The 23,980-nt window shown below is 43.6% G+C and overlaps 1 protein-coding gene across 1 annotated transcript in view; it reads right to left on the bottom strand.

The window, feature by feature from the left end:
- The window catches only part of RBL2 (RB transcriptional corepressor like 2), a 33,461-nt gene extending 12,208 nt beyond the window's left edge, over window positions 1–21,253 (bottom strand). Inside the window, exons 1-13 of the mRNA XM_060253905.1 lie at window positions 20,780–21,253; window positions 18,119–18,249; window positions 16,842–17,042; window positions 15,763–15,827; window positions 13,011–13,139; window positions 12,616–12,776; window positions 12,462–12,526; window positions 9,147–9,333; window positions 7,900–8,066; window positions 5,518–5,627; window positions 4,576–4,679; window positions 2,525–2,662; window positions 1,599–1,763 (exon numbers count right to left, since the gene is read on the bottom strand). Coding sequence (XP_060109888.1) covers window positions 1,599–1,763; window positions 2,525–2,662; window positions 4,576–4,679; window positions 5,518–5,627; window positions 7,900–8,066; window positions 9,147–9,333; window positions 12,462–12,526; window positions 12,616–12,776; window positions 13,011–13,139; window positions 15,763–15,827; window positions 16,842–17,042; window positions 18,119–18,249; window positions 20,780–21,088 — 1,932 coding nt within the window. The 5' untranslated portion in view covers window positions 21,089–21,253. The remainder of the gene's footprint in view (window positions 1–1,598; window positions 1,764–2,524; window positions 2,663–4,575; window positions 4,680–5,517; window positions 5,628–7,899; window positions 8,067–9,146; window positions 9,334–12,461; window positions 12,527–12,615; window positions 12,777–13,010; window positions 13,140–15,762; window positions 15,828–16,841; window positions 17,043–18,118; window positions 18,250–20,779) is intronic.
- Between the last annotated feature and the right edge of the window lie 2,727 nt (window positions 21,254–23,980).

Genomic DNA, 23,980 nt, shown 5'->3' with positions numbered 1-23,980 from the left:
CCTTACACATTTATGTTTGCATGCTTTGCTTGGGGTCCCCCAGCAGTACAATTCCAGTCCAACTGGATTTTTTTTTTGTTTCACTAGGCATCTTTGCTGTTAGACTAAGATGTTACCATATTTTGTTACCCATTTGCTGATTCACTGAGGGAATTTTTTTTAAATCATTCTTGTAATCTGACTAGAGCCCCAATGAAAAGGGTGTACTAGCAATGAAAATAATAAACATATAAATAAATCCAATAGGAGGAGGAGGAGATGAGGTGTACAGCATTAAAGCTATTGGCTTCTGGATAATATGAAAACACAATGGCTGTTTTCCTATCCCCTCTGACCAGAACATAAGAGAACATAAGAGAAGCCATGTTGGATCAGGGTAATGGCCCATCCAGTCTAACACTGTGTCACACAGTGGCCAAAACCCCCCCAGGTGCCATCAGGAGGTCCAGGACACTAGAAGCCCTCCCATTGTTGCCCCCTCCCCAAGCACCAAGAATACAGAGCATCATTGCCCCAGACAGAGTTCCAACAATACGCTTGTGGCTAACAGCTACTGATGGACCTCTGCTCCATATGCTTATCCAGTCTCCTCTTGAAGCTGTCTATGTAGCCCTGATGGTATGTATTCACATGAATTTAACTCCACAAGGTGACTGCTGTGATTTCTACCAGGCAATTTGTCATCAACTCTTTCCCAGCAAGCAAAGCACACACACTAGCTAGAACCTTGAGTATCAGACAGCTTAAGTAGCAGCAATAGTATGGCACAAAAGGGCAGGTGGTAAAGAGTACTTTTTCTCATGAAGCCACTGACTAAATGACCATAGGAAACAAGGATAAGCAAGTGCTGGGCAAGAGGGTAACCATAAGCCACATTTCGCCTCAAGGGCACCAGGTGCTGACTGCTACTAAAGCAACTGGTTTAGAATGATTATTTTTATTTATTTATTGCAAACATTTCTATGTTGCCTTCTCACCCAACTCAGGGTCTCCCACTTTCTTCTTAGATTATTTTTGGAAATGTCCTTATTTCCAAACTGCGTCTGTGGAGCTCCAAGGGACAGCTGCACAGACTAAGTCTGTCATAAACACGTACTTGAAAAGGTAACTTTTGGTGTAGTGCCAGTTTGGTGTAGTGGTTAAGTGTGTGGACTCTTATCTGGGAGAACCAGGTTTGAATCCCCACTCCTCCACTTGCACCTGCTGGAATGGCTTTGGGTCAGCCATAGCTCTCTCAGAGATGTCTTTGAAAGGGCAGCTGCTGGGAGAGCTCTCTCAGCCCCACCCACCCCACAGGGTTTCTGTAGTGGGGAGGAAGATAAAGGAGATTGTGAGCCATTTTGAGACTCTGCGATTCGGAGTGGAGGGCAGGGATATAAATCCAATATCATCATCATAACTTCTCATATACAGGGGTGGAATTCTAGCAGGAGCTCCTTTGTATATTCGGCCACACATCAGCCCTACAGCAGCCAATCCTCCAAGAGCTTACAAGGCTCCTTTTTGTAAGCTCTTGCAGGACTGGGTACATCAGGGGTGTGTGGCCTAATATGCAAAGGAGCTCCTGCTAGAATTCCACCCCTGCTCAAATGTGTTACCTCTTCGCAGGTAGGCACTTTATTTTCGTTCTCCTTGATCTTGTCCCAGAGTGGGGATTCCACTTTCCATGCCAGGCTCTCTAAAATTTGCTCTTCGATATGATTCAGGTGCTTCACCACTTCTCTGCAAAGGCCATCTTCGGCTCTGATTAGAATTTCTATTACCTGCAATAAATTTTACAGACTTAAACACTGAACACGCTCAATTCAATTTATTTCTTTTTTTATTACAAATTCAATACCTTTTTACGTGAAAGATGTTAAATTTAGTAGTGGTTGTGTAAAGTGCTGTCAAGTCACAGCTGACATACGGCAGCCCCGCAGGGTTTCCAAGGCAAGAGACGTCAAGAGGTGGTTTGCCATTGCCAACTTCTGGATCAAGGGTGGCTAAACTCTGGCTTGGCAGTCACGTGTGGCTCTTTCACACGTATTGTGTGCAGTGCTCCCTCTAAGCTGAGTTAGCTCAGGAAAAATGGCCCCAGCGCACACTAATTTATGCAGCAGCTCACAACATTAATGCCAGTAACTCACAAAGTAGAATTTTTGCTCACAAGACTTTGCAGTTTAGAGGGAACATTGATCTTGTGACTCGTGAAGCCCCCACCATGCTGTCAGCCCGCTTGGAGAACACACTTTAGGTTAAAGTTGCTTTCTTTCCACCTCCCTCCCTCACGGCTCTCAAACATCTGACGTTATTTGATGTGGCTCTTACATTAAGCAAGTTTGGCTACCCCTGCTCTGGGTCATGACCCTGGAATTACTCGGAGGTCTCCCATCCAAATACTGGCCGAAGCCAATCCTGCTTCACTTCCAAGATCAGGCTAACCTGCGCTATCCAGGTCAGGCCAAAAATTCATTAGTAGCGGAACTGTAAATATTCTTTTTTGCTCTGGACGTCAACCCCAAAGATGGTCAAAAGAATTTACCTTATAAAAGTGAAAGGCGGGGACATCAAATATATCGGTGATTAATGGGAAACTGTCCGCTGATTTGTAAGAGTAAACAATAATTTCAAGGCAGCAGGCCAGCAGAGATCTGTGAAACACGTCATGTTCTAGTATTGCCTACAATAAAAAACCGCATCAGCACAGAAAGCGATCAGGTTAGTTCAGCAGGAATATGGTTCCTCCCAAACTCTTGTTTTGGTTAGCTGCAAAATACAATACAGTCCAGTGGTACTTCAAAGACTGATGACATGAAGTTTGCTAGGAACTCCCACGCTACAGATCCTCTATCCAACTGACACGGTGCAACCCCTCTAAAGTTTTTACCCCCTTCCCAGTTGCAAACAGGTCAGAGGCGGTTAGAGGGGAGACATGGAGAGCCAGTTTGGTGTAGTGGTTAAGTGTGCAGACTCTTATCTGGAAGAACCGAGTTTGATTCCCCACTCCTCCACTTGCACATGCTGGAATAGCCTTGGGTCAGTTATAGCTCTTGTAGGAGTTGTCCTTGAAAGGGCAGCTTCTGGGAGAGCTCTCTCAGCCCCACCTACCTCACAGGGTGTCTGTTGTGGGGGGCAGGGGAGAGGTAAAGGAGATTGTGACCGCTCTGAGACTCAGAGTATAGGGCGGGATATAACATCAGTATCTTCTTCTCTAGCAAAAAGGGGGAAGTAGTCTTTGGAATGCACTGCTGGAATCCGATAAACCATGCAGCTAGGCAGTGCAGGTGTGCGTGGGCTCTGTTTTGATGGGGGCACAAGGAGGCGGCATGGAGAGATTATGAAGGGGTGTCCCATCCTAAATGATGGCTGTTTGGAGCAGGCCCATCAGCTGGACTATCCTGTTCCCCCTTTTGTGGGGAGTAAAATGTCAGCTCTGTAACATCTGCTTGCCTCTGGGTCTCTCCCCATGTGGGGCTCGAGCCTAGAGACCTGGACACGCTGTCCCGTTGCCTTGCCACTGAACCATGCCTGCCTATGCAATCTTGTTTGCGCAACTCCCATATAGCTATAGTGTTGATGTCAAAGCTGCAATGGAATGCTTAATATATCAATGCTTCTCTCACTTATGGTATGTTTCTCTCTCACCTGGGTTTGGAGATGTCGCAAGTTAACTTTTTGGAAGTTACTTTGTTAGCAATGTTAAATGTACCTACATGTATATGTCACGTAAGATGTGCTTCTGTTTTTGTAAGTAAAATTTCTTTCTCTTCTTACTATCTGAATCAGACCATCACTGTAATTTGTTTGAGCCAGGCAATGTGGAAAATCAGAAAAAAACATTTTATCCAATAAATCAGAAAAACATTTCATCCAATAACTTGCACCTGCTTCTTGAGTGCTTAGGTAAATGGTCCGGGTTGTGGGGGCTGAGGGTTTGAGTCCACCCTCTTTTTTCCCTCTTTCCTCCACTAGCAGGCAGGGATTGGTTGCACTCGGAGGAACATTATCAAATTTGATTTGATTTATTAGATTTATATCCCGCCCTCCCCACCGAAGCAGAATCGGGGCGACTCACAAAAATAAAATCACAATAAACATTAATTATGCATTTAAAATAATACAATATTCAATAATATAGCAGTTAAAAACAGTTTGGTGCTAGGATTATTAATTTCCGATGGTGTTCAGTGCTCTTGTATCCTTTGTATTACAATGGCAGGAATTCAGTCAAAGGCTAGCCGGAATAATACTGTCTTGCAAGCCTTGCGGAACTGGACAAGGTCCCGCAAGGCTCTAACCTCCTCCGGTAGTTTGTTCCCCCAATAGGGGGCAGTGACCGAGAAGGCCCTCTCCCTGATATCAGGAGCTGCTGCCTGGCTGCTTGGTGCTGCCAGGGTTGCTATAGACTCCAGTATGCTTCCTATGCAGTCTGTCCCCTTGCTTGCAGCATCTTGGGAACCACCTTAATGACTAAAATTTGTGTTGTATGTGTTCTGCATTGTCCTGTGTTCCGTTTTACTCAGGTAGTCAATTTACTCTGAAATAAAGACGCTGATCACGATTCACACATACCACTCCATGAAGGTTACTTACTGATAAGTCAACCTCTCCTAGCCTTCTCTTCTCTTGTTCAATGACAGATTCCAACACCTTATAGTAGAGGACCTCAGCAAGACGAAAGTGTTTTCCAACAATATCTGCAACCATTAAAAACCCCCCACAAACATTAGTGGTATGTACCAAAAGAAGAAATCCAAGTGGGGGGGGGGGCGAGGAGGAGGAAATCCACTTATTTTCTAATTCTAAATATTGATCTTTAATCCAAAAAATTGTTGTAAACAAATATGGCTTTCAAACACACAGGTGAGATTCGGCCTTCATCCAATACCGCCAGAGAGAAACCGTGTCTATATATGATGGGTTAAAATTACTTTAAAGGAACCAGATAAGGACAGTTTTCGTTCTGAAGGCCAAAGACGTGGTTATCCATCAAGCACGTTTGTTGTTGTTCAGTCGCACAATCGAGTCCGACCCTTTGCGACCCCATGGACAAAGTCACACCAGGCCCTCCTGTCTTCCACCATCCTCCGAAGTCTGCTCAAATTTGTGTTAGTTACATCAATAACGCTGTCCAGCCATCACATCTTTTGCCGTCCCCTTCGTCTTTTGCCTTCTGCCTTTCCCAGCATCAGAATCTTCTCCAGTGAGTGCTCCCTTCTCATTTGGGGGTCAAAGTATTTGAGCTTCAGCATCTGACCTTCCAGGGAACAGTCTGGGTTGATTTCCCTTAGGACTGACTGATTTGATCTTCTTGCAGGCCAAGGGACTCTCAAGAGTCTTCTCCAGCATCACAGCTTGAAAGCACGTTTAAAGCTGCCCTTTCTCCAAGAACCTCAGGACAGTACATGAGGTTCTTCCCCTAGCCCTTTTCATATCCTTTGATAGTACATTTTAAATCCCTGCAGGATTCTGAACAGTGATGTTCAGTAAATACAAAAGGGAGTACTTTTATTTATGAACAGAGTGTTATTTTACCTTTGGAAAAGATGCCAGATTCTCCCTGCGCTTGGGTCCTCTGGCAATAAGTTTCATACATGTCTTTCACTCTGTTGGTGATCGACAAGGAAGGATCTCTAGAACATGCCCTGTCAAGGAACAAATGCATAAAGTCTCGGTTTGCAAATGAAACAGAAAGAGATGAAATATTTACTGGCAACAGAACTCTGAACTTATATTTGCAAGTTTTCATTATTGTTATGTTTTACTGTCACAGGATCTGCCATGCTTGCAGTAGTGCGTTAATGCCAGCTATCAATGGAAAAGGAGGAGGAGGAGACTGGATTTATATCCCACTCTTCACTCAGAGTCTAAGAGAGGCCTACAATATCCTTCTCTTCGTCTCCCCACAACAGACACCCTGTGAGGTAGGTGGGGCTGAGAGAGCGCAGAGGGAACTGCTCTTGAGATAACAGATCCGAGAGAACTATGACTGACCCAAGGTCTCCCAGCTGGCTGCATGTGGAGGAGTGGGGGGGGGGGAATCAAAGCCATTTCTCCAGATTAGAGTCCATGCACTTAATCACTACACCAACTGGCTCTCTGCTACTTTTCATGGCCAAGTGAGAGAATGGCCTTCAAAAAAGTAAATGCTATATGTAACAGCAATGGGCTGTCAATCAAGGAGGTATCCAAATCTGCACAACTGGGCCAGACACAGCTGTGATAATAAGAGGGTGCAAATGCAGGGGAAACCACAAAGTTGCAGAAAAATCTCAACTTGTTAAACAGCTAATTTGGCAACACCTCCCCCTGCCCCCTGCAACATTTTTACAGATGCTGCAGGCAAACTGCTGGAGCTTGGGCAGCCTTAGCAACCCAAAATGTGCAAAACGTATCAGTGGCCAAGCAGGAGCAGCTGGAATGGTAACCAAAAATGTTGGAACAGAGAAAAATAGAGTAAAGTATAACATGCAAATGTACAAAAACAAAAATGTACCTGAGCACTCTGTTGGGAGTTTTGAGCATCTCTGATTGGACCTAAGATCCAGGGGCAAAGGAAACATTTTACATCTTGATGAGTTGCCCACATTTTATCTTGTTTGGTCACAGTAATCAGATTGTGTGGCCCTTAATCTGTGAGCCGCCCTGAGCCTGCCGTTGATGGAGAGGGTGGGAGATAGATTAGATGATAGATAGATGATAGATAGATCTTGCATCACAGGAAAATCTGATACCACTTACTTCAAGGGTAAACATCTTAGTGTGAGGTCCACTCTGTGTATGATTAGTTTTATGTATATTTTTGGTGAATTAATAGAGTGCTCAGATTGACACATACCACTGAAGGCCAGGTGCCCAAATGCATTTGGCATTGGTTCTTGCATACGGAGAAAATACTTAAACCTGAATTTCTATAAATGCTCATTTGTCTTTATAGTGGGATTAGGTGCTTATGCTGAACTACGGGACAGTTGCTGTTAAATGTAATTTTAGCCCTTGTGGATGCATTATTAAACTATTAACAGTATTTGTACATTTGTATCATGTGCATAGTTATATTTTACTTTCTATTTCTTGGTTCCAACCTTTTTTGTTACCTTTCTCTTGCTGGCTTGTGTTTTTCTCTTCTTGTTGTTGTTGTACTCAGGAGCAGCTGAAATCCCAAGAGGAGAAGCAGAGAGCATCTGAAAGGGGGTGGCAGTGAGTGGTGGTGAACTGGAACCAGGGATCCCCTTTTGTGGACCAGAAAGTTCTCCAGAGAAGCATATCCATTTACAACTGAAATCAATGATAATATGAACCCCCTTATGAACCTCGCCCTACCACTAATCTTCAGAGGCCTTGCTTTGGGTATCCCCACTTTCTGAGGTTAGGTGGGTGGCCACCCAAGAGAGAGCCTTCTTCGTCATGGTACCAAAGCTCTGGAACTCTCTTCCCAGGGAAATTTGTCTGTCTCTTCTGTCTTCCACCAGTGAGTACAGACTTTTTTTGGTCCCGTTTGGCATCCTCTCAGTGATCACCCCTTCCTAATGTCTTGATTGTTGCTTTTATGTCTTCATACATATTTTAACTGGTTTTGTTTTGACAACGAGTGTTTGGGAGGGGTTGATTTTAACGGTTTAAAAAGGTGGTGTTTTTTGACATATACTTTAAATATGTGAAAAATAAACAATAACTTTAAATTGTTAGCTGCCTTGGTGGCCCTTGTGAAGTCATAAGGTTAGGATAGAAGTTTTTAAAATAAATAATAACAATATGCAGGCTGAACAGTTATAAGTTTTTTTTAAAAATAAGTAATAATAATATGCAAGCTGCACAATGAAAGCACAAGGCACTATAATATTATTTTTTCCTAATCCATATTATCACCAATAGTCCCAAATTTTTTAAAACGGAACATAAAATAATTTTGCTGACCTGAGAATTTGCTCCAGATTTTCACTGGGTGCATTTTTCAGCCCCGTCAGCATCGTATGAAGCCGGGTTAAGCTGTACGTAGCAATGGAAATGGAACTCACACAAGGGTCGCTCTCCTTTACATACTTTCGGCCAGTAAGAGGGGTAGCTATTCCAACTGATTTGGTCTAAATCACCAAAAAACAACAATGGATGTGAAAAGCGGTTCAGGAACTAAAGTTACTGCAGACATATATACTATGCATTGAGTTTATTTATGGATGATAGCCAAAGGCCACTGCAATCTTAGCATAAACACAGAGAATTAAGATACCTGCTCATCCGATGCAGCATTGGTGATAAGAAAAACTATTCCTGTTCAGTGGAAAAATCATGCTGCCTCAGTAATGGGGGATTTTACTCTGTCATGAATTCTGCGTGTACAGTTTTTAAGTGGAACAGGAACTGTTACTGAAGACAGGACGCATCATTACTCAAACTTCAAATATTTGTTTAAATTTTCTCATCTAAACAGAGTGTCCACATGAAATCCTTACAACTTTGAATAAGTACAGCTTCCAGATGGGGCCACACAATGTAATGCAGTTTTCTGCATATGGTAAGGCAACTCAGAAAGGCTATTACAACCATTGTCTTTAGTATTCCAAGTGACCATAGCTTCCTGAATAATAATAGAACATACCTGATATCCTCTGGGCAACAAGGTGAGGGGACTCACATAAAAATGAAATTTGGATAACTTTACTTTTTACATACACTTTTGGCCAGGCCTCAGATTCAGTGGGAGCTCACAGGAGCACAGCTCCTGAACCTTTCTGAGAATTCCACCTCCTTGTCCATTGAATAGTATGTGCAGCTGCATAACAATTCCTGGATGAGCTCTACCACCTATTTTTCTACAAAACAACCCCTGCTTTTGGATATGTTCTATTCGATGATGCAAACATTCAATGTTTATTGTGATTCAAAACTGTAAATGTTTCATGTTTCATTTTGACATACTGTATGTTGTGCATCTCCCACCCCCATCTATATAAAATTTAGAAACCTAAGCATTATCACATAACAACATGAGTAGATGCTATGCTGCTGCCAATTGTAATCCACCAGGCTACTTTGAAGGTGCAGCTAGAGAGGGAACACTGTCATGTACCTTCTAACCATTTGCAGGTGACTATTACATCATGTCCACTCCAAATATATGCATCAATAAGCCTCCAGCATGCAACAGACCATGCTGTACTCACACGTTCAAAATGCTCCTGCAGACTGCATTTCATCTGCGCTCTTTCTGCTGTTTCCATTCCTGAAGATGTGTTCAAATACCTTCGCAGAGTTCCTATTTCCTCATCTGCATCATCCCCAAGAAATATCCGCTCATCTAGATTTCCCACCGACAATACATACTCCTCATAGGCCTTGTTGATAGCTTTGCTACAGGAAAGTGGAAAGAGAAAGCGGCTGAACCAGGGGTAGCCAAACTTGCTTAACATAAGAGCCACACAGAATAAGCATCAGATGTTTGAGAGCCGCAAGACACAAACAAATATTGCAAACGTATTTATTAAAACTCTTAATACTCTGTTTGCACGGAAAGATAAAATGCATATGTATATACTTTACAACACAACCATGCCAGGAAGAGACTTTTTAAAAAAACAAAAGCTGGGAATAACAGTCTCCATAGAACCAGTATAGGGAAAGGTTAAGGAATTATTTTTTTGCACCAGTGGGAGAAGGAAACATACACATGCCATATAAATCACTGGCCACCATTTGAATCATTACATAACTCTCTTATTGCCTTGACATCAAGGTTAGTAAATACAGCTCCTAGAAGAGGTATGAAACTGAGAGGAAATCCTGCACTGCCCTGTTACTTTCATCCCTCCTTCCAGTGGCTCCCTTGGGTCTTGCGCTCTCTTTCCCCACTCTAGGTCTCCAGGCGACTTCTGGTGGAAGAGAAGAGCTTGCCTATTTCCCCCCTTTCCCAGTTTCATACACAGTACAAGCAGTGGGCTACCTATGAATCAGTGCTAAGAGGCTGACAGAGGTCCCAATGCTAAGCAAATGTACTCGAGAGTAAGCCTGCGCTAAATTCCTCCGCAGCCTCCAGGAGCCACACAAAATGTGTGAAAGAGTCGCAGGCAGCTCACAAGCCACAGTTTGGCCACCCCTGGCTGAACAATCAGATATAAGCCAATGCAACAGCAGCAAATACCTCTAGGTTACAGCCAGTCATGAAGTTATAGCCCCAAAGGGAATAAAAAGGTCTCCCGTAGTTCCCTGGCTTTCCATGCGTTGAGGAAGTCACACAGGCTTGGAATCATTTCAAAACGATAATACTGAACTGGTTCTTTTGCCATGAGGGATGGGGAAGTCAACGCAGTCTTCAGCAAAATTTATAAACACGTGGTTTTGGGGTTTTTTTTTAACCAAACCTCAATGTCAGACCCAACATAAAGTGGGGCATTGAAATGCACATATAAGGCAGTGACAGAAAAAGCCTCCATCAGAAGATTGCACAGCTGACCGTGTGTTTTAAGCCTTCTGCCTGGCTATTATTAACAAGGCTGGTGAAATCTCCTCTCCTGCTGTCTTAGCTATATGCCATTTAATCTCTGGGCTTCAGGAATGCATTAAAAATGCACTGACTGAACGGTGAATATAACAGAACAATCTAGATAGCTCCTTGAAGGTGATGACCACGATGTCCCTCTTAAAATGCCTTATGTTGACATATTCTGTGGTAGGAAGCTGAAAACATGTAATCCAGGAAATTAAAAAGTAATTTAAGTAACTGTCTGGTAGAACAAGGGCAGACCCTAAATTGCATATTGCTTAGAAGTTAGACAAGAGAAGTGTGATGTGGCCAGTATCACTCCACTGCCAAGCTGTTTGTGAAAAAAGTGGAAAAAGAAACCCTAATTCACGGCAGCAATTTTGTTCCATGCTGTACATAGAAGAGACTTTGAAAATGGCTACACGTTATTTACCGTATTTTTCGCACCATAAGTCGCTCCGGAGGATAGGACGCACCTTCCTCCTGGGGGGCGATCCGCTGCCTCTGATCCGGCGCTTCCCCCGCACCTGCCTGGCTCCATTTTCTTCAGGCAAGCGCTGGGATCGCTCCACGTGGCCCCACCGCAAACCCAGCGCTTCGCAAGCGCCGGCTGCGGAGGGGGCAGCGTGCTTCCTCCTTGCCTGTGTGCCTGGCTTCAGCTGTGATGTTTAAAGCAAGCGCTGGGATCGCTCCCTCCCCCCTCCGATCCCAGCGCTTGCTTAAACATCACAGCTGAAGCCAGGCACACAGGCAAGGAGGAAGCACGCTGCCCCCTCCGCAGCCGGCGCTTGCGAAGCGCTGGGTTTGCGGTGGGGCCACGTGGAGCGATCCCAGCGCTTGCCTGAAGAAGATGGAGCCAGGCAGGCAGGCGCGGGGGAAGCGCCGGATCGGAGGAAGATCGCTCCACGTGCTTCCTCCTTTCCTAGTGGTTAGAGGAGTCTCTCAAACTCTAGGCAGGCTTTGGGGTCTATTCTATTCCTCCTTCCCCCTCCCCTCCGGTCTGGAAGTAGCAATTCTGAGGAGGCCCCCTAGAGAAACAGGAAGTCTTTCAGGCTGGTCTCCCAGAAGGTTGAAGGAGGGAAAACCAGTTTCTGGGCGGGAACTGGGTTTTATATTAGAGATTTTTGGCGGGAAGCCGGCAGTTTGAGTTGGACTTTGAGTTCAGTCAGTTGGGTTGGTGAGTCTGCCTGTGCAGGATAGTATGGTCAGGGCAAGTATGGTATAACAGGGAAAGAAGGAGCGTTTTCCCCTACCTTAATTTATGTCTTCACCTTTTTAAAAAAAATGCCTGTATATAGGTGTATGTTGTAAATAAATGTTTTCTTTTTAAAAGGTAGTTCCTCTGTACCACATAGTTTCCCCAACCACCTTAGACCATGCTACTGCAAGAGGGGAGTCCAAGGAAGGGGGAAGGCATACAGTTGGCAAGGGTGCCAATCCTCCAGGGGTCTCCCAAAGAAGGACTTTGGTTTTTGTCATAACCAGGTGCTGGGTTGGCAGAGGACCTTGAGGCCAGACCTCAGATCTGGCAGGAAGGGGGATTGGGAGTCCTGTTCCTCTCAGTCAGGAACCTCTAAATTCAGCAGGTGGTGGCAGTGTGCCCTAGTGGCGGGAAGAAGATAAACTCCCTTCAGGAGTTGGCAACTCAAAAGGGGAGTTGACAAGACCGGGTCTGAAGTCAGAATTAGGCCGGTTCCGTCACAGTTGCCCTAGCATTTAAGTCCCTGGTGAAATACACCCATGTCTCTGTTTAAAGAATCTGCTTTGGAACTAGTTTCAAACTGGTATGCAGTTTACAGGGGGACTAGGATGTGGGCCCAGGCAAGAATGCTAAGGCTAGGCGCTATAAGGGATGGGGTCTTGTTGGAGCCATAATTAGAAGTCAAAACCCAGCCTAGACAAATGAAAGGCTTTGCAGTAGAATGAGGAGCTAAACTGAAGGAGCTCTGATGTACACCAAATTCTGCAGTTACAAATAACAAAGGTCTAGTGTACTCACAAACTCTCTCCAAAATTCCCAGGATCTAAAAACCCAGTCAGAGTTTCTTCTTTTCCCTTCAGAATCTACAAACAAACAAACAAACGTTATACTATATGCAAAATAAGGAATATTAAGACATTAAGGCCTTACTATTTCTGAACTAGTTATGTACCTTTTTCTCAAAGAGTTTCCTCACATAAGGCTTCCAGAAATGCTCTTTAATGCCCTTGGCGTCCAATACTAAACCGTCATGAAGGGAGCAGAGCTTTTCAATGATGCAGGGTGGCTCAGACAACAGCTTATAATCTTTGCTATGAATGTCTTCAGGTAATCCTGGAAGGGGGGGGGGGACACAAAAAGTAAATATATTTTCCATATTTTTGTTGCCCTCCTGACATTAATATGAAAGCTTTTAGTAAATGTTTATTAAAACACACACGTACTTGGGCTTCTTATTTGCCCAGTTCATAATAATACAGGATATATATTTCTTATGCTTGCAGGCAAGTTAATTAACTAAAAAGAGCCAATCAGAGCACCCTCACATATATATTCCACTTCATTTACCTTTAAAGCTAAGATTCAGAAGCTCCTTACGGTTTGGACACTGCAGAGCATTTCCGTAGACTAGATCCAGGACACACAATAAAAGATGGTAGGAATTGACTAAGTCGTCACTGATCATGGGAAAATTGCCTGCGGAAATTGCAATTGAAGCTCCCATTACATTTGAATTCGACTATAGAATCTTGAGAAGCAATGCGCTTAACATTCTAGGTTTGTTATAAACAAATGCAACGCACATAAACCATACGATTACGTAACTATATTTTTAACCAGGCGTTCTTCAGAAGAGCTCAATGTGACACTTTCTTCATCGCAAGGACCCTACAAGATACGCTAGACTGAAAGACAGTGACCAGCCCAAGGCCACCCATGGGAGAGAGGAATTACAGTCAGGCCTTCCCAGCCCTACACCAACACTCTAATCACAATGCATTTCATATATCTGGCAATCAATACAAAACAAATCAGATCATAAGAATAACTAAGCCCCACCATACAAATACCTATGTGAATTATGGAATATGCATACATTTATGAAAATCAATCAGTCAAATTATACCAATTTTAGGTATATAATAATGTCATCGGTCATTTGGAGAGTAAACCTAAGCAGGTCTACTCAAGTCCTGCTCAGGTCTATGCAACAGGTCTTACTCTCAGGAAAGCATTCTCAGAATCACACTGCTAATGTCTTCTAGCACCTAATATATGCTGACTTCAGAACTGCAACTTCTGACACGGAGTAGTAGTGCAGCAGTATAAACTTAAAACATATATAATAATAAGAGAGTCATTTTTATTTAGATAAAAACAATATTGTCGAGGCAAAAGGTAATTATCAACTGCAGTTATTTCCAAGAATAGTCTGAACAGTCTTTTTCCTAACTAACTTGCTACTTGCCTTCAGAAAAAAAATTAAACAGTAGGGGAAATATTATCGTAAGCATTTACTGACCGGAAGGATCACTCCAACCAGTGACAAGCTACAGTTCACAGTGATTATTTACATTCTGAGAAATAGAATTTAAAAAAATAACTAAGCCATCCTGCTTTCAAGTATGTTAGCACTAGTCTTACCACGCACATTAGACAGCAAGCTAATTCATTGGCACCAAGAGGAACAAACACAAAAAAGCTGCAAGGTCTTTCTGCATAGAGAAAGGAAGTGGTCAACACAGATCTTGAAGCTGGGAAACAGACAATCATACAGACAAGTCCCAGCTTGTCCCTGAAATGTGGTTGCCATGATAAAGCCAGCAGAAACCTTCAAAAACACAGTTAACAACTTAGCTACTTCCATTAACTGTCAAAAGTAAATGAGACCTGCATTTGTCAAATTCTGAGTTTCAGATTTTACAAGCCGACTAAGACAACTCTTCCCTTTCGAAATCCCTACATACTTCCTGCGGTGTATCATTCTAGAACAGCAAAATTTTCTTACCGTTGAACACATTAGCTACATTTAAGCAATTTCTTAAATGCTGAGGAAATGGAAGGCTAACAAATAAGTATTAAATAAACAAAAATCCTATTAATGATTTTGGCAAGATATGGATAAAATTCCCTTGAAGCAATAACATAGAATTGTTTGTTCAACCCCATGTCCGTATACCAAACTCTAAAATTCTAACCCATATTCTTCAGCCTCTAAACCCAACCCTTCATTAATCTAAACCTATTGCCTAGTAACTCTCATCTAACCCAGAAGTTCTTATATTGTATAATTCACTACCATTGCACAAGTATACAACTCCATCATCTAGTTTCCTCAAGCTACAATAAAAAAGGTCATTAAAAACAGCATGTGGATGAGGCAATAAACTATGGCAACTCCAAATTTATCTTCAAAAACTTTAACAATAGATTGGGCAGTGGTCCAAGAACTCTGGAAGACGGGCACAGTGAGAACTTTGGAAGATCTAGTTAGAGATGGAAATTTTAAAACTTGTTATGAAATAACAGACTGAATAATGGACAAACATTTCACGTGCAATATTTTCAAGTAAAGCACAGTGTTTAATGCCTTCTAAGGAAATATGGCACATTTAGGCGAAAGTACAGTGGGAATTACTTATGTGTAAGATAGTCATGAAAGGGCACATTAGTACTGGATTATTTAGTTCCAACATTTAGGGGAAAATAGGGAAAGGAGTTTGGTCAGAACATCTCTCTCTCTCTCTCTCGGCTTGGCTTCGCGAACGAAGATTTAAGAAGGGTGCAATAGTCCACGTTTGCTGCAGGCTCGCTGGTGGCTGACAAGACCAATGTGGGACAGGCAGGTCCGGCCACAGCGGCTGCAGGGAAAAGTCTGATTTAGGGTTGGTCCTGTAGCAGTGCGATACATATTCTGACTGAAAACATATACATATTCTGACTGAAAACAGATACAGAACAATGTTCCTTCTAGAATAATCTCAGCAGATTTAAAAGAATACTATTTTGTTAATATTCAAAATCAATAATATTTAACACACCGTACAGAACACATTTAACACATAAAACAGATAGTGAGAAATATTTCAGGTAATATGCTAATAGAGCAGATCTTTAAACGTATCTTTTGTACATATCCTAAAATTCAAGCTTTGGGGATTGATATCATGGATCTGAAATGACAAACTCTATATTGCTAATGAATACTATGCTACCCAAAAGATGACAGAAAATATTACTAAGGTGAACTCCTACTCTACCTCAGAAGATTTCATAGTTAAGAAACAAAACTTTAGACAAATCTAATATTGATTCTCACCTTTTGCATAAACAAACAGCACCCAGCAAAACTGAAAAACCTCAGGGACTGTGCAAGGTTGTCTCCTTTTTAGAAATAAAACCATAAAAAAGAAACAAAGTTATTATGTTTTCCAACTACACAATAAGATGCTCCCCAAATATATCCCCACCACTGATTCATGGGAAGCAAAATGCAACACACCCAGGTTTGTTCTATGGAAGCTACACAATGGATATTCTTTCCTTCTAGCTTGATACACAGAGGCCTTCAGATGAGATGGGAACTGAGGTTGTGGTCACACGGGAGGTTAAATCTGATGTAGCTGCTGCTGCCCTGCGGAGTTAAATTGCAGGTTCAGACAGCAACATCTACCTCCCACCCCTAGTCGGGGGCACTCGGACTCACCCATCTTGGAGCTAGAGTTTCCAAGGATCAAGGAAACTCTAGTCTTTACAGGTGTTTGTGGTTTCACCCTGTATTTCCAGGTGTCTGGATCTTCCAACATGCACTCCACCCATTCAGGAAGACAGGATTCCAGTTTCTGGTGGCCATTTTTTCCTTCCATGAAGCAATGTGCACTTCACCGCATTGTTGCTCCAGCGATTGAACAGTTGTGCACATACGGACAAAGGCTGAAGCTGCCCAACCCCTCCCCCCCATTATTACCATGCAGTGGGTGTCTGAATCCATCAACCGTGGGGCAAGTCAGGGGTAAGGGTGGCATGTCAAGCCCAACCTCTCCAGAACAAATTGTTCCAGGGAAATTTGAGGTGCAACCAGACTACACCAATCCTCCAGTGTGACTGCAGTCTGAGATGCACATGTTGTTTTGACAGGTCTGTAGCAAAGGGGCAGGGCTTTGGTGTGGAGGTTATACCTTGCTTTCAGGGTCAAGCTTGGGCAGAACACTTGGAACAACCGAATGTAACCGGGGACAGTGGTGGAAGCCCTCCTAAGGCTCAAATATACGAGCATTCAAAATGCTGAAAACATTTCACCCATGAGTTACAAAGAAATCAGCAGGGTGTTTAATTCCAAATAACCGTGTTTAGATTACAGTTACCACTTGATGGTTAAGTTAAATAACCAACCCACACCTTTGCTTTCTTCCTCTCTGCTGGCGTGGTGGGTCTTCTTGAGGGTGCTTGAAGATATCCTGAAAAATGGGTTCATACTTCTTAAAAATTACAGCAGAAACTGTAAAGTTCCTTTCTAATCTTGCAGTACGTTCTCTGAACTGAGAGGGTAGATTTGCCATATCTTCCCATTTCTTCATCTTGTTAAAAAACTCTATCAAACTGAAGATATTTAGAAGATCAGGCTTATGGAAATGACAAATTGAACACATTTTAGAAACACAACCTTCCTGAAAATGGATTGTGATTTTTTTGGGGGGGTAAGGTAGTGTGGTTATAATAAGAGAGATACATATTTTCAAAATTGTATTAGTCAACTATGGGGGGGCGGGCGGGGAAGGCAGTTTAAGGAGCTCTGCCAATGCATTTATTTCTTGTTATCCCTCCCCCAACATATGTGCTGTGTTTCTCTCATGGTATTGTGTATATATATTCTGGTCTTGCTGGTACAGGATCTAAGCGCTTCTATGTTGGCCAATCCTATCAACGCCGTGCCATGAAGATAAAGCAGTTTGTAACGTGACCACCATTTTAGATAAATCTGACAGCAAATTAAAATAAATTCTAACAATGTTTCGGTAAGTTAATTTATTTCACTTATTAGCCATCCAAGTTTTTCTGGTTTTTTTTTTTTAACCTTAAGCATGTTTCAGTTTGTACAGAAACTGGACTTGATAGCTTATTCATTTTAATCATGATAATTTAATTAGAAATTATTCTCCCATTAACATAATCATAAAAACCCCAAACATGTGTACTGTTGGTTGACATACTGTGCATAAATAGGTTTTAAACATATATTGACAGCAAATAAAAACAAGTGGTAATTCTAATGGGTTAATACCAACAAGTTCCAAGAATGAAATCTTTAACTTGAATCTCATTAGTTTTTACCTTACAGTTCAATTCCAGTAATTCCCACGGTTACAACAGAGAGTAAGCAAAAGTAATAATAATGGATCTAATAGTTAGAAGATGACTGAATTTGTGTAATAAACATCAAAACTGAGATCTAAACGGTCCCAGGGTATGATGCAACAACAACCTTGAAGTCAAGCATGACCTTTAGCACCCGAATGAAAAGACCTCCAGAGAACATAACATACATCCCCTTCACTTCCACAATGAAAAGGCAAGATACAGATATAATAATAACCAACTTTCATCTGTATCAGAAAGGTTTCTGCAGCATATGCAGTAATCTAAAACTTTTATTTATTTAGAAAATGACAAATTACCTTTGCCCTGAGCAGCGCAATATTCTGATTAAGGATACGTAGTTTCCTTCAACAGTTCCTCTGCTAACAGTCGGGACAGATTTTCTGCAAGCCACATATAAGGAGCACGCTAGCCAATGCAGACTGTCTCCCTGTCATATTAAAAAACAGTATTCAATAATTCATTAAAACACACGCCCACACAAGTTTCTTGCAGCACAGCCGAGATGAGTGGTTAAGAGCTCTGCAATCCAAAGAGCCATATCTGGCATGTGTAGCAACATACTTGATCCGTCCCCTGAGAACATCAGGCACTCATGCCCTGTTGAAAATTGTTTTTAAAAGCTGCTTTGCTTTCAAATGCTATTTGTCATTTGAGAAATACAAGCCAGAAACCCCCTTAGATGCATGGAACCGTCTGAACACTTCACTAGATCACAGCCTGTAATGTGTTGGAAAGGACCTGGCCAGCAAAAGCTATGCAGGAGCAAGATGACAAATTGTGTTTAATGGTACAGAACTACTAAAATGCCAACTGAGACCAGAAAATGGTTCACAGGAAAATAGGTAAAAAAAAAAAAAATACAAAGCCACCTTTTAAACACGAAAAAGGAAAATGGTTTAGGTGTTTGCCTATACACAAAGGCCATGACTCTTCTGGGAAATCTAATTAATTAATCCCTTATGTCCAGCTGTTCTTCATCACAGATCACCTTTATTGTCCCGCCAAACATTCATGCAATTGGGTGCATGACTAGAGGATCACATTTACAGCTTCAGGTGGGTAGCTATGTCGGTCTGGTGTAGAAAAGCAAGATTCTAGTCCAGCAGCACCTTAAAGTATAACAAGATTTCCAGAGTATATGTTTTCGACAGTTGAAGTTCCCTTCATTACCAAAACTTCTTGGTCCTTAAGGTGCTACTAGACTTGCTTTTCACACTTATGCGTCTGTGCAGTTCCCCAAGGATGTGAGTTCAGAGCAAGGTTCTCTTCACTCTTCAAATGACAATTCAGACGACAGGCTAACTAAACAGATAATCATTGCCTGCATGTTCCCACCCAGCAATGGGAACCTGCACACACACACACACATCAATCTTTCTAGCTCATTTCTTGTCCCACTCTTCCTCAAAGTGGCACACACACAGAGTTCTCTCTTCCCCACAAAACCCCGCGGTGGAAATCAGAGTAAACAAAACCGACCAGGCCAAAATCATCTAGAAAACTGTGGCAGAGGGAACAGTTGATCCCAGATCTTAGTCCAACACCATAGTTATTTATCCCACAAAGGCAAGGCAAGCAAGCTGAAAAAGCTGAGCTAATTTGTTGGAGGTCAGACAAATCCACCTCATTACCACTTCTTGGGTGTCAACACTGCTATCCCCTTTCCACCTTTACACTTCCAGGTATAATCCTGTCTTGTGCCTAAAGCTGCCAACCTCCAGGTAGGTGTCCTGGAGAGAACCCTGCATAAAAATTACACAATCTTAACATATTTTCATTAAGCTGATTATTCCAATTTATGAACTCCAGAGTGCAAAAAAACACACGTGTCATCCTCAAATTATTCATAATTTTTTTCATTGGAATTGTCAGCAAAAGATTTTCAACACTACACCACAACGGCAACAGTACTGAGTACACCACAACGGCAACACTGAGTTTGTTGTGGTTATTGGTGTGCTTTACTTGTGTGTAAAAACGTGTGCTTTTTGCACTTTGGAGTTCATAAACTGGAACAATCAGCTTAATGAAAATATATTAAAATTGTGTAGTGTAATTTTTATGCACGGTTCTCTTCACAACAACCACCCATCCGTGTATTTTTCCCATTTGTTGCCAAAACTCCAGTTGGCGCCTGGATATCTCTCAGAATTACAGCTGATCTCCAGACGAGGCATGTCAGCTCCCCGGGAGAAAATGGCTATCTGGAAGAAGGGTTGCCTCTTTGCCATTGCACCTCCGCGAGGTTCCCCCCCTTCCCAAATCCTGCCCTCTCCAAGCTCCACTCCCAAATCTCCTGTCATTTCCCAAAGGTGAGTGCCCCTCATCAGGCCCCACCCCTTCTTTCCAAGCCCTGCCCCCAAGCACTCATCCCCCTCTTCTGCCCCCAAGCACTCACCCCCCTCTTTGGCCTAGCCCAGTTTGGGGTGGCCAAACTGTGGCTCTTTCACAAATATTGTGTGGCCCTTGAAACCCCCACCACGCTGCCAGTCAACCTGGAGGAGGCCATTTCTCACTCTAAATCACTTCTCTAAGCCAAGCCATCCAGCGGCTTGGAAAATGCATTTAAAGTTAAAGTTGCTTTCTTTCTGCCTCTCCTTTCCCTATTTTTCTCACTCCCCCTCTCCTTTCCCTATCTGTTTTTCTTCCTTCCTTCCTCCCTGTCTCGCAGCTCTCAAACCTCTGACGTTCACTATGCGGCTCTCACGTTAAGCAAGTCTGGCCATCTACCTGTCCCAGACCAGAGTTGAGCGCCTCACCAGGCTCCGCCCCTTCTTTCCAAGCCCCGCCCCCACGCCCTCCTGCCTCGCCCCTCCCCCGAACTCCCACCTCCTTCCGATTCGCCCCGCCCCTCTTCTGCCTAGTCCCGCCCCTCAAGGGCTCGCGCGACTAGCTTCCGATTCGCCCCGCCCCTTCCCCCTCCTCATGATTGACACTCGCCCCGCCCTATCCCTCACCTCCAGGGTGTAGTTGCGCTTCATGCTCTGGTAGTTGAGCCAGGCCTCGGCTCGGGCGCGCTCGTCCATGTTGAGGCTCCCGCACAGCTCCTCGTAGCGCTGCCGGGTGTCCCGCTCCGCCTCGGCTTCTTCTTCTTCCTCCTCCTCCTCTTCCTTCTTCTCCTCATCTTCCTCGGCGTCATCCTCGGCTTCTTCTCGCCCGGCGGGGGGGATGAGGAGGGCGGCCTCGGCCGTCGCGGCCGGGCTGAGGGAAGGAGCGCCCCCTCCGGCAGTCCCGCCCGCCGCCTCGTCTTCGTCTCCTGTCAGCATCGCCTCAGAGAGGTGGGGGGAGGGGGGGGTCGCGCGCCAGCCGGCGGCTCGAGACGGGGCTCGCGCGGACTGCGCCTGCGCCGCAGGTCCGCCTCTGGCTCTCCCCTCCCTCTTGTTGTTGTAGCTATGCGTCGCTCGCCCCCTTTCCCCTCAGCCGCGGCGTTCGAATCTAAACCTCTCGCCCTTCGCCCGGCAGTGCTGATTGGCCGGGACGCGTCGCTTCCGAACCAATCGGCGTGTCTGGCTCCTGCGCAGGCGTTGAGGTGATAGGAGGCAAAGGGAAGCTTGAAAACTACAGTACCCATAAGGCCTTCGAAGCGGAGTGTAAGCCGGGAAGGGGGCAGTTTTGACTGTTTATGGGCAACACGGCTGGTTCAGAGGATGCGGGTCGTAACTTCTGTTTCCACGGGATGGAGTAAAGTTGCACAGATCCTTAAAGATTTAATAACAACAATAATTCATGGAAGATGCTTTTTGGCATGTTAGAAATGCCAGGTCTAATTCACATTGCAATACGTTGAGGTGCTTGGAAGAAACACTTGTATTGAAAATTCAAGTTTAAGGGTTAAGTTTCGATTCTACTGACACATTCTCGACACTACATCAGAGACACAGATAATACACGGAAACTTGACACATATATACCCAAACTGGCCGGGGGGGGGGGGAGCACAGCAGGAGGATTTGGCAGCTTGTACTTTTTAAAAGAAAAACCCATTGTAGAGCGGGGGTGGCCAACGGTAGCTCTCCAGATGTTTTTTTGCCGACAACTCCCATCAGCCCCAGCCAGCATAGCCAATGGCTGGGTCTGATGGGAGTTGTTGGCAAAAACATCTGGAGAGCTACCGTTGGCCACCCCTGTTGTAGAGGGGTTTTTTAAACCATTGGACCACTTCTGCTTTTTAGAATATTTTAACTAAGCCTTTCCCAGCTCCAACCTGGGGGGCGGGGAGGGGATCACAAAAATAAAACAATATACCAGGGGTGGCCAAACTTGCTTAAAGCAACAGAGCCACACAAAACAAACACCAGATGTTTGAGAGCCGCAAGACAGAGGGAAGGAAGGTAGATGAGGGAGGGATGGAAAGAAAGCAACTGTAAATTTAAATGCATTCTTCAATCTGCCAGCTGGCTTGACAGAATACTTTAAAGAGATAAATTCTTTCTCTAAGCCAATTGATGGGGTGGTGGGGGCTTCAAGAGCACACAATGTGTGTGAAAGTTGCCACATGTGGCTCCTAACCCTGAGCCGCAGTTTGGCCACCCTGCAATGTACTATTAAAAAATCCGCAAAACCACAAGTTTACCTATCAAAGACAATGAAATGCTGACAGTCCTGCATCCTTGGTGTTAATCTGCAGAATCTCTCTTACCCTCCTCTTACGGCACTTTATTGAATGTGCTATACTAGTCTTTAGGACATTGGTTTATTCCGCCTTCAGATCTCATCAGGAAAGGCAGTTAATAAATGAAGTACAATTAAAATACAGAAGTCTTAACATCTCCACAGAATTAATAACACAAGGTTAATCTTAGGACCTTTCCAATATGCAATTTAGAAAGCAATGGGGGGGACAAAAATGAAAAGCATATTTGCATAAAACCAGGAGTTCCTCGCAGAGGCAAACTTTGACCAGTGCTTTTCCTGATTTGCAAATCAGGCTTAGCTACCATGCTATAGTTCCACAGAATCAGGTACACCATGCTGTTTCAATTCCATGCCATTCATTTGCATCGAATATTCAGGAAATGGGAATATACAAAATTCAACTGTACATTGTATCAGCCGTACAGTACGCTTTGAAAACGGGGTTGTTGCATGGTTTCAACAAAAATACTCGCCACTTTTCTCCTCAACAGGGATCCAAAGCAAGCTACATCACTCTCTACTCCATTTTATCCTCAGAACAACCCTATGAGGTAGGTTAGGCTGGAAGTGTGTGACTAGCCCAAATTCATCCAGCAAAGCTTTCATGGTAGAATGGGGATTGGAAGCTGGGTCCTCCCAGATCCTAGCCCTATACTCCAAATACTACACCACACTGGCTCTATTTGTTGTTTCTTTTTGAATATGACAGCTGGTCCATTTTGAAACTGACAGTGCGGTCCAGATCCGGGTTTATTGTATTTGTGAGAACCAGGCCAGAGAATCCTGCCGCGCCTTAAAGCTTAACAAATCTATTTTAACTTGGTAGTTATACATTTCTATATTTGTTCTAAAAAAACCCCCTAACGTCTCTAATATCACAATCGTAATTTAAGTGTTGAGCAGCAGATAGAAATTCAACAGACAAAAGCCAATACTAGTTTGTGTTTACAGTGCTCTTTTACAGCTATTGAAAAGCAAAACCTTTTGAGGTCTTTATGCAGTTACTTTCAGTCTAAGCCCACCGAAACCACGAATTCAAAATCTGCAGAGTATAGCTGTGCAGGGATACAAAGGCTAGCAAATTATATATACACAGGGGGGCAGCCATACTAGGTCTGAAGTCCACTGGCACCTTTGATGATGATGATTGCAGATTTATATCCCGCCCTTCTCTCTGAATCAGAGACTCAGAGCGGCTTACGATCTCCTATATCTTCTCCCCCCACAACAGACACCCTGTGAGGTGGGTGGGGCTGAGAGAGCTCTTACAGCAGCTGCCCTTTCAAGGACAACTTCTGCCAGAGCTATGACTGACCCAAAGCCATTCCAGCAGCTGCGAGGAGTGGGGAGTCAAACCCGGTTTTCCCAGATAAGAGTCCGCACACTTCACCACTACACCAAACTGGCTCTCTTTGACGCCAATAAAACTTATTTTGACTTAAAATGTGCCGCTGGACTTAAAAACTTTGCTTAGCAAATTATATTTTATTCAGGATAAAAGTGGCATAATAAAAGAGACAACT

Source organism: Heteronotia binoei, chromosome 14, assembly GCF_032191835.1.
Source record: "Heteronotia binoei isolate CCM8104 ecotype False Entrance Well chromosome 14, APGP_CSIRO_Hbin_v1, whole genome shotgun sequence".
Taxonomy (NCBI): Eukaryota; Metazoa; Chordata; class Lepidosauria; order Squamata; family Gekkonidae; genus Heteronotia; species Heteronotia binoei.
The sequence above is the reverse complement of the archived record's forward strand: the minus strand, read 5'-3'. Positions and strand labels throughout refer to the sequence as shown.